Source organism: Symphalangus syndactylus, chromosome 10 (assembly GCF_028878055.3).
Source record: "Symphalangus syndactylus isolate Jambi chromosome 10, NHGRI_mSymSyn1-v2.1_pri, whole genome shotgun sequence".
In the NCBI taxonomy this organism is placed as follows: Eukaryota; Metazoa; Chordata; class Mammalia; order Primates; family Hylobatidae; genus Symphalangus; species Symphalangus syndactylus.
In genome coordinates, this window is record NC_072432.2 from 43,135,230 (window position 1) to 43,147,470 (window position 12,241).

The window sequence follows — 12,241 nt, forward strand, 5'->3', positions numbered from 1 at the left end:
ATACACATGAGCCACTAATTCAAGGTAAATAGATATTTGAAAAATCCTCAAACATCAAAGACTGAGAATAAAACAAACACTACTTGGAAGAAGTAGATTACATTAAAGAAAATAAAGACTTTAAAAAATTATTATTAATACTCTCATCTTACAAAAATACATTACATCATGAAACAAGAACAAGTTGCTATAAAAAGAGAATAACAAGTAAAGAACTTTAAAAATATAATTGCATAAATGAAAATCTCAGCAGGTGAGCTGAAAGACAAAGATTAGGAAATCTACAACACAGTACAAAATATAAAGATGGAAAAGTTAAGTAACTTAGAGCTTGAATCCAGATTTAACATCTGAATAATATTAGCTCTAGAAAGAGAGACTTGAGAAAATAGAGGGAAGAAAAATCATCAAATAATCATGCACAATTTTCATAATGAAAACTCATGAGTTCCTAATTTGAAAAAAACCCATATAGCCCATGCAAACAGATCCACACCACATCACTGTAAAATGTTGTAACACTGGAGACAAAGAGACACCGTAATTTTTTTTATAGAGAGGAAAAGTGAGTGAGAGAAACAGAAAAGAGATAAAAAATAAGTATGGCATTGAACTTCATTCAGAAAAACTAGAAACTAGAATAAAATAGAACAATGCCTTCAAAAGTCTGAGGGAAAATTTTTCCAAATCAGAAATAAATACCGGGGCAAATTAAGAGTGAGGGCAGGGAAAAAAAAGCATTTTAATATTTTCTGAGTCTCAAAAATTTACCTCCCATGTATCTTTCTCAGAAAGTTATTGGAGGAGATATTCCATCCAAATGAAGGTATAAACAAGAAAAAAGATGGAATAGGTACCTGCTAATGGTAGATCCATCCCAAGAGAAGATGAAGCTTACCTCCAAGATAATGGTAAATGTGGATAATAAGATGAAACACTGCACAGGACTTCAGGAGCAAGCAGGCCTCATTGAAGGCAGGTCAAAAGATGTTGGAAGAGAGAACTCTAAGATGTTGAAATTAATAAAACGACTTATGTATTTTAAATTTAAACTGGGAGTTTGGAAACGCATTTGTAATGAGAACACAGGGGACTAAGGAACCAAATATTTAAACTCTTATACAGACGGGAAATGGGAATATGTACGTATGTAGTGGGAGCAGGGATGGGAAAAAAGTACTAAATCCTCATCTTTGATAGTGGAAAGTCAAAGGTAATGCCTAAAATTGAATAATAAAAAGTAGTACAGTATTTATTTAGAGCTATAGAGGAAAATGCCAAAACAATGAAAAGAGGTACAGGTGTAGTTGCTACGGGGAAAGGAGAACTTGGGAGGATGTTTATTAAAAAATAATAAATAAATCTCTTTAAACTATATAAAAGCAAACCTACTGTAGCGTGTGTGTGTGTGTGTGTGTGTGTGTGTGTGTGTGCGCGCGTGCGCGTGAAACAGAAATGTATAGAAGGATTCACATCACCATATAAGTACTGATGAAATACATGAAAATCCTGCATCTTTTAGAAAAATGTGATTATCTCTGTCAGGGAATACTGAATTTTATATTATCAAATTTTTACAATCTACTTTCAAAGGGGCCATAATTCCTCTTTCTACATTCCTGTTTCTACATCTGCATGGATCTATGGAGAAGCAAATTAGGACATATAATAGTTGGAGCTATTTAAATGCATTTACAAATTCCTTGTCCACTCAATATAAGGAAGTAATTAGTCATATATCCTCATGTGGAATAAAGCACATCAATGAACAATGAAGAAATGGGACATCAAAAGAGAATCCAGCCAAGAAGGAACTTCTCTAGCTAATCTTCATGATGGGATTCCCCTCTGGACCAATGACTATGGCTTGGTAGTTAACACTAAATCCACTGATGGCTCACCATGTTTTCATGTGTTACGTTTACACATGTGCTTAAATTGTTGGTAAATCTACATTCTACAATCTACAATCTATACAAGTCACAATATTTCCAATCACCTGATAACTTTAAAATAATTGATGGCCGGGTGTGGTGGCTCATGCCTGTAATCCCAGCGCTTTGGGAGGCTGAGGCGGGCAGATCACGAGGTCAGGGGATGGAGACCATCCTGTCTAACACAGTGAAACCACGTCTCTACTAAAAATACAAAAAAATTAGTCGGGCATGGTAGCCGGCGCCTGTAGTCCCAGCTACTCGGGAGTCTGAGGCAGGAGAATGGTGTGAACCTGGGAGGTGGAGCTTACAGTGAGCCCAGATGGCGCCACTGCACTCAAGCCTGGGCGACAGAGCGAGACTCTGTCTCAAAAATAAATAAATAAATACTTGATAATGTGTAGGTTAACAGATATAAGGCAAGGCGGAAGAGAAGCAGCAGCAGAATGAACCTGGTGAGACTCACCTTAAATGCTAAGAAAACCATGAAAAAGAAAGATGGTAAGATGCACATGTACCCTAAAACTTAAAGTATAATTAAAAATAAATAAATAAATAAAAATAAAAACTACAAAAAAAAGATCATCTTCATGTGTACTCCACATTTGAGAAAAGGGCCAACGAGAAACTGCAGTTTTATCTAACTTTATAATTATGCAAAGGTATTTATAAAAGGATCACTTTAATACCAAGTCATACTGAAGTTGTACAAAATCCAGCCTCATAGACACAAGTCAGGCATTTTGGATCATAAACGAGACAGAACATATCAGCTATGACATTAAAAAGGTAATTACATGCATATACAGAAATAATCATTTTATGAAAACATGAATTTGCCTGATAATTATGATGCTGAAATAATAAATAGAAGAAAAGACAAATGGCATGCATTCATAATAAATGTAAACATCAAGATGAATAACAAACATCCAGCGGATTAGCAATAATGCAGATATATCCCAAATATCAGATATCTGATGAAAATAACATATAAGAATGTACTTTCTCACATTCTATTATATTAGTATCCTTCCACTGGAAGCGGGAGAAAGGCAGCCATCAAAAGAGATAAGATGGATTTAGTTGACTCATATAAATATTTATTAATTAAATCCTCATTTTACTTGATTTTGTTTTAGTTTTATAAAAAATGATAACCCTTGAAAACAACTGGAAGGTATCTAACCATTAAAAAAATTAAATGTAATTTAGTACATTCTGTTTACTAAATCAATAGAGTAAAATCTACAAAAAAGTTTCTCACCAAAGAAAGTAGGGCTGGGCGCAGTGGCTTACACTTGTAATCCCAGCACTTTGGGAGGTTGAGGCGGGCGGATCATGATGTCAAGAGATGGAGACCATCCTGGCCAACATGGTGAGACCCTGTCTCTACTAAAAATACAAAAATTAGCTGGGCATGGTGGCACGTGCCTGTAGTCCCAGCTATTTGGAAGGCTGAGGCAGGAGAATCGCTTGAACCCAGGAGGTGGAGGTTGCAGTGAGCTGAGATCACGCCACTGCACTCCAGCCTGGCGACAGATCGAGACTGTCTCAACAAAAAAGAGAAAGAAAGAAAGCCAAATAGTGAATAGTTTCTAGCTAATTGTAGAGCAAATGTCAACAAAATTGATTATTTCTTCCCAAATGCATTTTAAATAATTATAGGCTTTCAATAAATATTTAAAAACAGAATCATGAATAAACCTGACAGAAAATATAAAGAAAAAAACTGAGAAAAATTACTCTTTCAGGAAATTTCTCAGGAATAAATACTACATCAAATAAGTCACTCATTAAGAGCCCATTCCATTTTGCCATTTTTTTCCTTTATTCCTTCATCCCTCCCGCCCCTCTCTTCTCTCTTCTTCCCTCTTTCTCTCTTTAATAACTGATCTTTAAAACAGTGTAAATCCAGACACTACACATGTGTGGTTCACTTAGCTTGTTATGTATAGTTATATATTATAGTTATATATAAATATATATATTATATATAGTTTTATATATATAACTATATGTAAATATATAACTATATGTAAATATATAACTGTATATAGTTATATATAACTATATATTATATAAACTATATATAACTATGTATAATAAAGTTATATATATAACTTTAGTTACATATATAAATATATATTTAATTTAATATATATTTAAATTTGAATATGTTTAAATTAAATTAAATATATAAATATAACTATATAGTTATATATCTATATAACTATATAACTACATAGTTATATATCTATATATAGTTCTATATATCTATATATAAATATATAGTTCTATATATCTATATAAATATATAGTTCTATACATCTATATAAATATATAGTTCTATATCTATATAGTTTTATATATCTATATATAATATATAGTTTTATATATCTATATAGTTTAGTTTACTAGCTAAATTACCATGATAATAAAAAGTAAGGCTTTTGGAAGCCACTCTAAAATTGGTTCTCATTTTTCAGAGGATCATTGGATTTTTGGCATGCAAATAAACCACAGAATTATTTTCATAGAATGTTTGAGTGCGTGTTACTGAATCACGACTAAATTATATTCCTTATGATTCTTATAAGAATACAAAAATAGAATATTGATAATATTTCTTTAGAAATAGATTTATAGATTTTTCAGGCAAATTAATCAAATTTCATGAAATTACCTAATGATCAGAATGCAATATTGTGACTTCCATTCAATTACAAGGACTAAAAAGAAAGTTATTTTTCTCGAATATCCTGAATATCTTTTCTGGAAACTATGTTGCAGTTATATACATATTTTTAGCTATATACATGTTTCCTATGGAATCTCTTGTAGTAGGAAATAAGGTAGAGTTATAATTTCTTTAAAGTATTTAATTGAAAACAGTGGACAATAATGAGCTGGAAGCCTCATATAAACATTATAAAATAATTTCTTTAATGTATATAACAATCAGTTCCTTATTGTAAAAATATTTCTATATTATTTTATATTACTATATACTCATATACATGATTTTTGTAGAAAAAACAGAAAATGCAGAACAAAAGTAAAATGTAAAAAAAATTTCATACTATTACATATCAAGGGTACAACATTACAAAAATTAATTTTATCTTCAAAATTAATCCATTACATCCTAAAGTGTGTTTTAACCGTATTTTTTTTTAGTAACATTCTTACCAGTTCAAAAATATCATAAATAATTTTTAATTTGTGATATAAAGGAGTTTTATGTCATAGACAGTCAAAAGGGTATCAAAATCCACTGTCACATCTAAATGCAGAGAGAAAAATCTGTATGAACAGTAGAGATTATTCAAGTAATATTAAATTCAATATGTAATGCACTTAGAAATGGCTATCAGTCTTTAAAATTCATTAAAAAGTGAAATATAATCATTTTGTGTCATACAAGGTCTACTAATAATCTATCTTCCTTTATCTTTTTCATTTTTAAACTCTGAATATCACAAAACTTAACCAAATGTTGATTCTCATCATTGTTCTTCACCTTCTACACCAGAGGGCAGGCAGGGGCAAGAAGAGAAATTGAAATTCATATTACACAAGTTTGCACTTTAAATGTCCAGGGTAAAGAGGTTAGTGGAAGAAAAATTTTAAAGTACTGAACTGGCTAGCAACAACTTTGGCAATGACCGATCCTACAGCTATTTGTACCGTTATGATAACAAATAATGCAAATCAATGCCCATTTTCTTTCTTAACCAAAACTAGTTTAAATACTCACAGTTTTTTTTAAGAGTCTATTTCACAGAGGAATACAACTCTGATTAGAGCTTTAAAACAATATTAACTTTTAAAATAACTTTTTGTGACATCAGATAGTTTAATTGCTAATTTTTATTTTCAACACTTAAAGCTTGAATCATTTAACTCAATTCACTGTCTAAATTTTTCAACTCTAAAGGCCTGAGTTTCATTTTCATCACCTAACCATTTTTCCTTATACTAAAGTACTTTCAAATAAATCATTTTCTATGCTCTTTGCAGCAAAAAATTTAGGAAAAAAATTATATATATATATAAACATACTAAGTCATTAATAAAAAGTTGGGACATATGCCTAAACTTTCCTGGAAAGTAACAAAATATAAATACAATTTTTATTAAAAAATACCAGAGCAAAATCATACGTAGGGAAAGAACAGATTTTCTAATATTAACTGTGATGTTACCTACACAGGAATCTTTCTCCTTCAACAGACAGAAATCAGATAAAAGATAAGGGAAGATGCTGGTGCTAAATTCCTGGACATGCTATGCAGGAGTGAAATGTCAGATGACAAAGCAGTATCAGGTATGGTCATTGAGCAGTGGAGCCAGACTTGATGACGATGTAGGGTAAAATAGGCAAATGGGTTCAAACTCCAGCTCAGCTACTTAAATGGCTTAGCAAGTGACTTAACCTTCCTTATAGAAGATGTGGAGAGTAGCAGTACTCACTGGTTGGAGTAGGGTGGAGGAGAAATCCACATAAAGCATCAGCTATGGTTCTTTGCACATAGTAAGAGTCAATAATAATAAACTGTTGTTTTATGTGCTGCTACTCTTACTATTATTCAGTTTTCTCTTCCTTTTCCCTACTCCTTTATCTCCCGTTTCTATTTGTCTTCCTTTCCTTTTCTCCCCTATTATCTTTTCCCCTTCCTGGCTCTCCTCTTCCTTAATTCCTCTTTCTTTTGCTTCATTTTACTGCCTTTTACTTTTCCTTCCTTTCTAGATTAATCACGGTTAGCAAAGAGTCTATAAAAATATAAGGTTTTCAGCTTAAGAAACATACTGAAAGTTTGTTCAAGGATGACTAAAATATTCTTATTTTCTTTCATCTCTTGGTATATTGATTCATTTAGCAAATAATCATTAAATCCATTTACATAACACAATGACCCAGAGTACTTGACGGTGTCCTCAATAAAATAACAATCTTGCTTCTAAGACAAATCAGCTACACATGGAACACTGAGACAAATCAACTACATATGGAAAGCTGAAATACATATAGGAAAACAATAAAAGAGATGTCACAATGCCACATAATTGCCAAATGTATGTCCTAGACAGGAGTGCATAAGAGGGAAGATTACTTTGTGTGGCAGTAATCAACAAGTATCTTTTATGGAAACCATAACCACCAAAACCAGGGATATTGCCAGTTTTTAATTTCAGCCACTCATGGTCAACACTAACGAGTAGGTTAAGATAAACACTAATTTTAAATATGAGATAAGTGCTGGCTCTTTCTAGAAACCAGGGCTTCAAAAAATATTTGTGAGTGTTTCTATTCACTGGCATTGTTTCTCTTTTCACCATATTCACACATCGACATTACCACATCTCTCGGGTTATGATGGATAATCATGTTTTCAACATTTCACATCAGAAAAACCCTGCCAAGAGACCTATAAAAGCTTCAATCACTCAAACATTTTATGTGATACCAGACTATGACATAAAAAAACATGAGAAGAGTAAATATGACATACAAGTCAACAGACAACACAAACATTTATATTCATTTGTTTTCCAGGTAATTGATATAGAATTATAAACCTCAGCAAGGAGAGTAATTATGATAGTAATAAACATTCTTTGGACATCATAATTATGCTCTTTAAATTTAAAACAATAGCTAGCCTTTCCCTTAGGTTTTACGCTGCTTTTGAATTTAGAGAAACTCAATCAAAATGTTTATATGAATTAAAAACCTTTGAAAAATCTCTAAAACACAACTTGTTTGTAAGTATTTTTAATAAAAGCAACAACATAAGAACAAAATTAACTTGACAAGCAAGTAACCATGACTTAAAAATATGCAACATCAAACTGAAGGCATTGTCATAAAACAGCATAATCTCAGCTGATAGAATGATTAGAAATTAAAAATCTCTTTGTATTTTAAAATATTTAACGTGTCAATTCAGCTCCACATTGTTAGAAAAGAAACTGAACTGTGGTCTCTTTGACAATAATGTCAAAGAGTCAACTAGAACTTGGCAGATTTCCAAGCCAGGAGCTATGGTTTTATTCAGCAGTTTCTATGAATGCTCTGCTTCACAGAGTTCTGAAGCTAATCAAAGTAGATGTTCAACTTGCCTCCATACCAAAACTTACTCTGCAGCTTTGCAAAGCACTCCCAAGACAGCCTAGTGTATAAAACTATTTTATAGATGCATATATGTAAAGAATGGAAGTGACAATGAAGTCAGACAAACCAGAAACCAAATCACCGTGTTTGTGCTATTCTTTTTCCCCAAAGAAAAAACCTGGAAAGCATTTAGAATCTTTCTACTTCTAATCCTTACCGTATCCTCTAATAGGAAAACTGTTAAAGGTAACCTTAGTTATTACTGACTTTAAAATATTCAAATATATTGCTAGTTCAAATGTTTAAATATTTGAGGTATAAAATATAGTATATATATTTCAAGCTAAACACTATTATCAACTATTATCATCATCAATGAGTTTAAAGGTCTATCTCTGGTGAAACAATATGGAATGATGATCACCAGCAATAAAATGAATAAGAATGCAATGTAAACATTACAAAGCCATAAAAGTTTTAAGAGAATAAACTGTAAACCAAAGAAAACTGTTTAAAATCTGCAGTGCCACCCATGTGCTTTTACACTTACTGTTGTGCGTCACAGAAAAATTTTCTTAGATACCAAAAATGATATGAATTACTAAAATATACTTGCCCTCACTTCTCCAAATGTATACTTTATCATGCCAAAACAATTTATATCCTTCTTGGTAAAAAATAAATATCTTAGTAACTATATTTTTGAAACATTCATTTGATCTAACATCTAAATCATTACATTTATACTTTAAAGAATCATTTTGCATTTTTTAAAACTCATATTTGCAAGAAAGAAACCTAGACCTTTAAAACCTATGAATTTAGAATTGTATAGCTGATACGTTAATAGTGAAAGAATTCACAACATCAAAAACTATAAAAAATTAAACCACAAGACCTTTACACAACCACAACACTTGATTTTAACCTTGACAGTGTTGAAAATGTGTAGGGGCAAACACACACTCACTCCAACACACATAACACAAAAATTAAAATAATATATATAAGAACATCATTAATTTAAAAGTAAGCTAAATTATACACTACCAGAAGAGTTCGGCTACATGGTATTTTCTTGCCATGTAATTTTTTCAGACAAAATTTTTGATCTCCTTGAATTAGTCTATTTCACCATCTATGCCAAGAAAGGCTAAGTTCTAACACCTTTTATTGTGCCAGAATTGGCTTTACTCATCTTGCTTACATTTTTTTGGAGGGGAAAAAAAAAGTCTCTGTGAGATATAAAGCTTCTCCCACTACTCACTTTTGATTTCTGTACGCTTGATATATCGTTGCCAGGCTCCCTAGGATGAGAGACATGAGGAGGAGGCACAGAATTGCTAGGGGTTTCCACTAAAAAGCCCAGCACCGTAGGCAGCACTAATCCTGCACCTGTGATGTGTTATTCAGCAGTTAAGAAATGCAGCCCAGACTGTGGTTGCCTAATACAGCTCAGCTGTTTTTCTCAGTAGTCCCTTTGATTATAAGCTGGCAAGAGAGATTATTCCGGTCAAGCAATGAGCTATGTTCAGGACTCATGGCATATGACAGTGGAAAGGTAAAAAAGAAAAGAAACATAGGAGTCAAAAACAAAACAGAACATAACAAAACAAAACAAAAAAAAAGAAAAGAAAAAAGAAAGAAAAGAAAAAGGAAAAAATGAAAAAAATGTCACTGACCACAGTGTGTTATGTAACATTTCCAGACGGTTAAAAGCTACCTCTGAGTGTATGCAAGGCAGAAAAATACCTAGAATTCATCATTTAAATATCTAGAAATCCATCTTTACAATATCCTTTGACATTTAGAATGCTATTTCAATACGCAATGTCTTCAGTTTATCTTAAGAGAATCTCAATTTCACAAACCAATCAACTACACAAACATTTAGAAATCTTTCATTAAAGAGGTTTACCTTTACTAAATGTCAAATTCCTTTTAAAATTTGGAAAATTTCAAAATGTTTGGAAAACTGAAGACCAAATGCATACCATTATTTCTATCTACTTATTAAATCTACAATATCATTTGACTTGATTCATTAAAAATTTGATATAAAACATATTTGAGACACAGCTATCCTATTCATCATATATGGTTAAAACAGAATGAAATATTTATTAGAGTCAACTTAAAGCCACTAACAAGTCCATATTGATTTAAGAGATATTTGTCATACACAAATGTTAAGAAATATTTACCATACACAAATATTTCAAAGTGCTGTAAGCACTTTAGGCTCAAAGAGTTGAAGAAGAAATGGCCACTATGTTCATGAACCTTAAAATCTATTTGGAGAGTGTGGCATAAAAGTTGTCAATTTTGTTGTTGTTCTTTTGTCATAAAAGGTCTGCTGATTGTTCACTCACACCAAAAGTTTCACTCTATTTCCTTTTATACTATAGATAAACATAAAATCATGTGTCCTCCAAGCTAGTATCTGTGCCACTTTAAACAAATAACCTAAAATCTTATCCAAAAAAACAGATACCTCTGCCTAACAGCAGATGGTTAAAAACAAACCAAAAAATTCCTTTACAAAAAGAGCTGAAATGAAGAAAATATATCAATTCAAAATGTAAATATAATTTTTATAAAATGTAACTATAATTTAAATATATATTAAAGAACATGTTAAACATTTTATTTTTGTTATTGCTGTTTATATACTAATTCCCTACTAGCCAAAAAGTATATTAAAAATTTTGTTAGAAAAAATATGCATAGGATATGTATTAAAATCAATAGGGTCAAAAAAAATTCCTGTGTACATAAGAACATTCTCTCTCAACAGAATTTGACAAATCTTATAGTTTTCCCTTATATTCAAACACTTGGGTTAGAATACTGCATTTCAATTTCCAAGTAACACCCTGAGGCCGAATGAAAGAAGAATGGTATTCAGGAAGTGTGCTGTAAGATGTTTTACTAGTATTCTCCTAACTCTACCATTAGTCTCTATCCAAAGTAAAATAAGATAGTTGAATTGGAACCTGGATATGTGTAAGACTAGAGTTCACAGAGTTTTGATAATTTATGATAAATCTTTTTTCTTGAAATTATACTTAATAGGCTGAAACACTGAACCACCATCTACTTTGATTTGTAGGAATAAGACTGCCAAAGGACAATCTTGTTGAATTCTGGGCAGAAACACTGAGGAGAGATCTGAACTGAAACTGTGTTATTATAATAATTGTTATCTTCAATCTGGGCATGGCACACATGGAACATTCTGGCCTGATGCTGCTCAAGCTGTCCCTCTTTGGATAAACAAACGGCTTCAGTTTTCAAAACATTCTCCTAAAGCACTTTTATATTCTTATTTTTTAAATTATATAACACCCAGTACACCTCAGTGGTCCCAGTCTTTAAAAGCCTTGTTAATCTTACCTTTAAATTTTCTTTCTTTATATTTTTTTATCCTATTCATATCTTCTCATTTATGCCAGTAATATTCTCACCCATAAATTCTACTCTAAGGTCAAAATGTTTCCTTCCTCCTCTTTTAAATAACTGTCAATATGGGCTCTCCCAATAAACAAACCACCACCAAAAAAAGAACAACAAAAAGCCTGTATCTGGGTTGCTACGTGAGAAATAATTACCCTTCACAAACCCTATCTTCAGATATTTCTGTATTTTAAGCCACACCAACATAAGGTAGATGTATTTGTGTGTGTTATGTTTTTCCACCTTGAAATAGTTTTAAGAAGTTGGACATATTATCTTAAATTTCAGTATCAGAGTGAGTTAAGAAATAAATACATTGTATTTAAATGACCAAAGTGATCCCAAACAATCACAATACTAATATGGGGCCAAAGGACCATGGCTATCTTAATGGCCACTTCGGTCAAAATTTTTCACATTCTAAAAGAACAAATGAGATGAAACAAAATATTTCACCAAATTGTATTCATTGGTACTTCAGTTATGAAAACTATTCCCTGTATTTACCTACAGAATCCTCTATCTTCTATGTAAAAACTCAGCAAATAATTAAAGGTTGGCAAAACTTGTCAGTTTTAACTCTCATGGTCAAGTCTGTTGATCTTCACTAGGAGTCTCATAGCTTTTTTTTTCTTCTTTCCTCTAAAGAGAAAACTTAATGACCTTTCAAAATGAATAGGCCCGATTTATGATAAATGATTAGTTAAGAATTGAAGTTTTTTAGTTTCTTTCT

At 31.6% G+C, this 12,241-nt stretch overlaps 1 protein-coding gene across 8 annotated transcripts in view; it reads right to left on the bottom strand.

The window, feature by feature from the left end:
- BMPR1B (bone morphogenetic protein receptor type 1B) overlaps positions 1-12,241 on the bottom strand; it is a 398,805-nt gene that overhangs the window by 57,145 nt on the left and 329,419 nt on the right. The window contains exon 3 of one of the 8 annotated variants that reach the window (XM_055296979.2): positions 2,000-2,138. The exons of the other annotated variants lie outside the window; for them this stretch is intronic. Within the exon in view, the coding sequence (XP_055152954.1) occupies positions 2,000-2,042 (43 nt within the window). The 5' untranslated portion in view covers positions 2,043-2,138. The remainder of the gene's footprint in view (positions 1-1,999; positions 2,139-12,241) is intronic. 8 annotated transcript variants of the gene reach the window in all.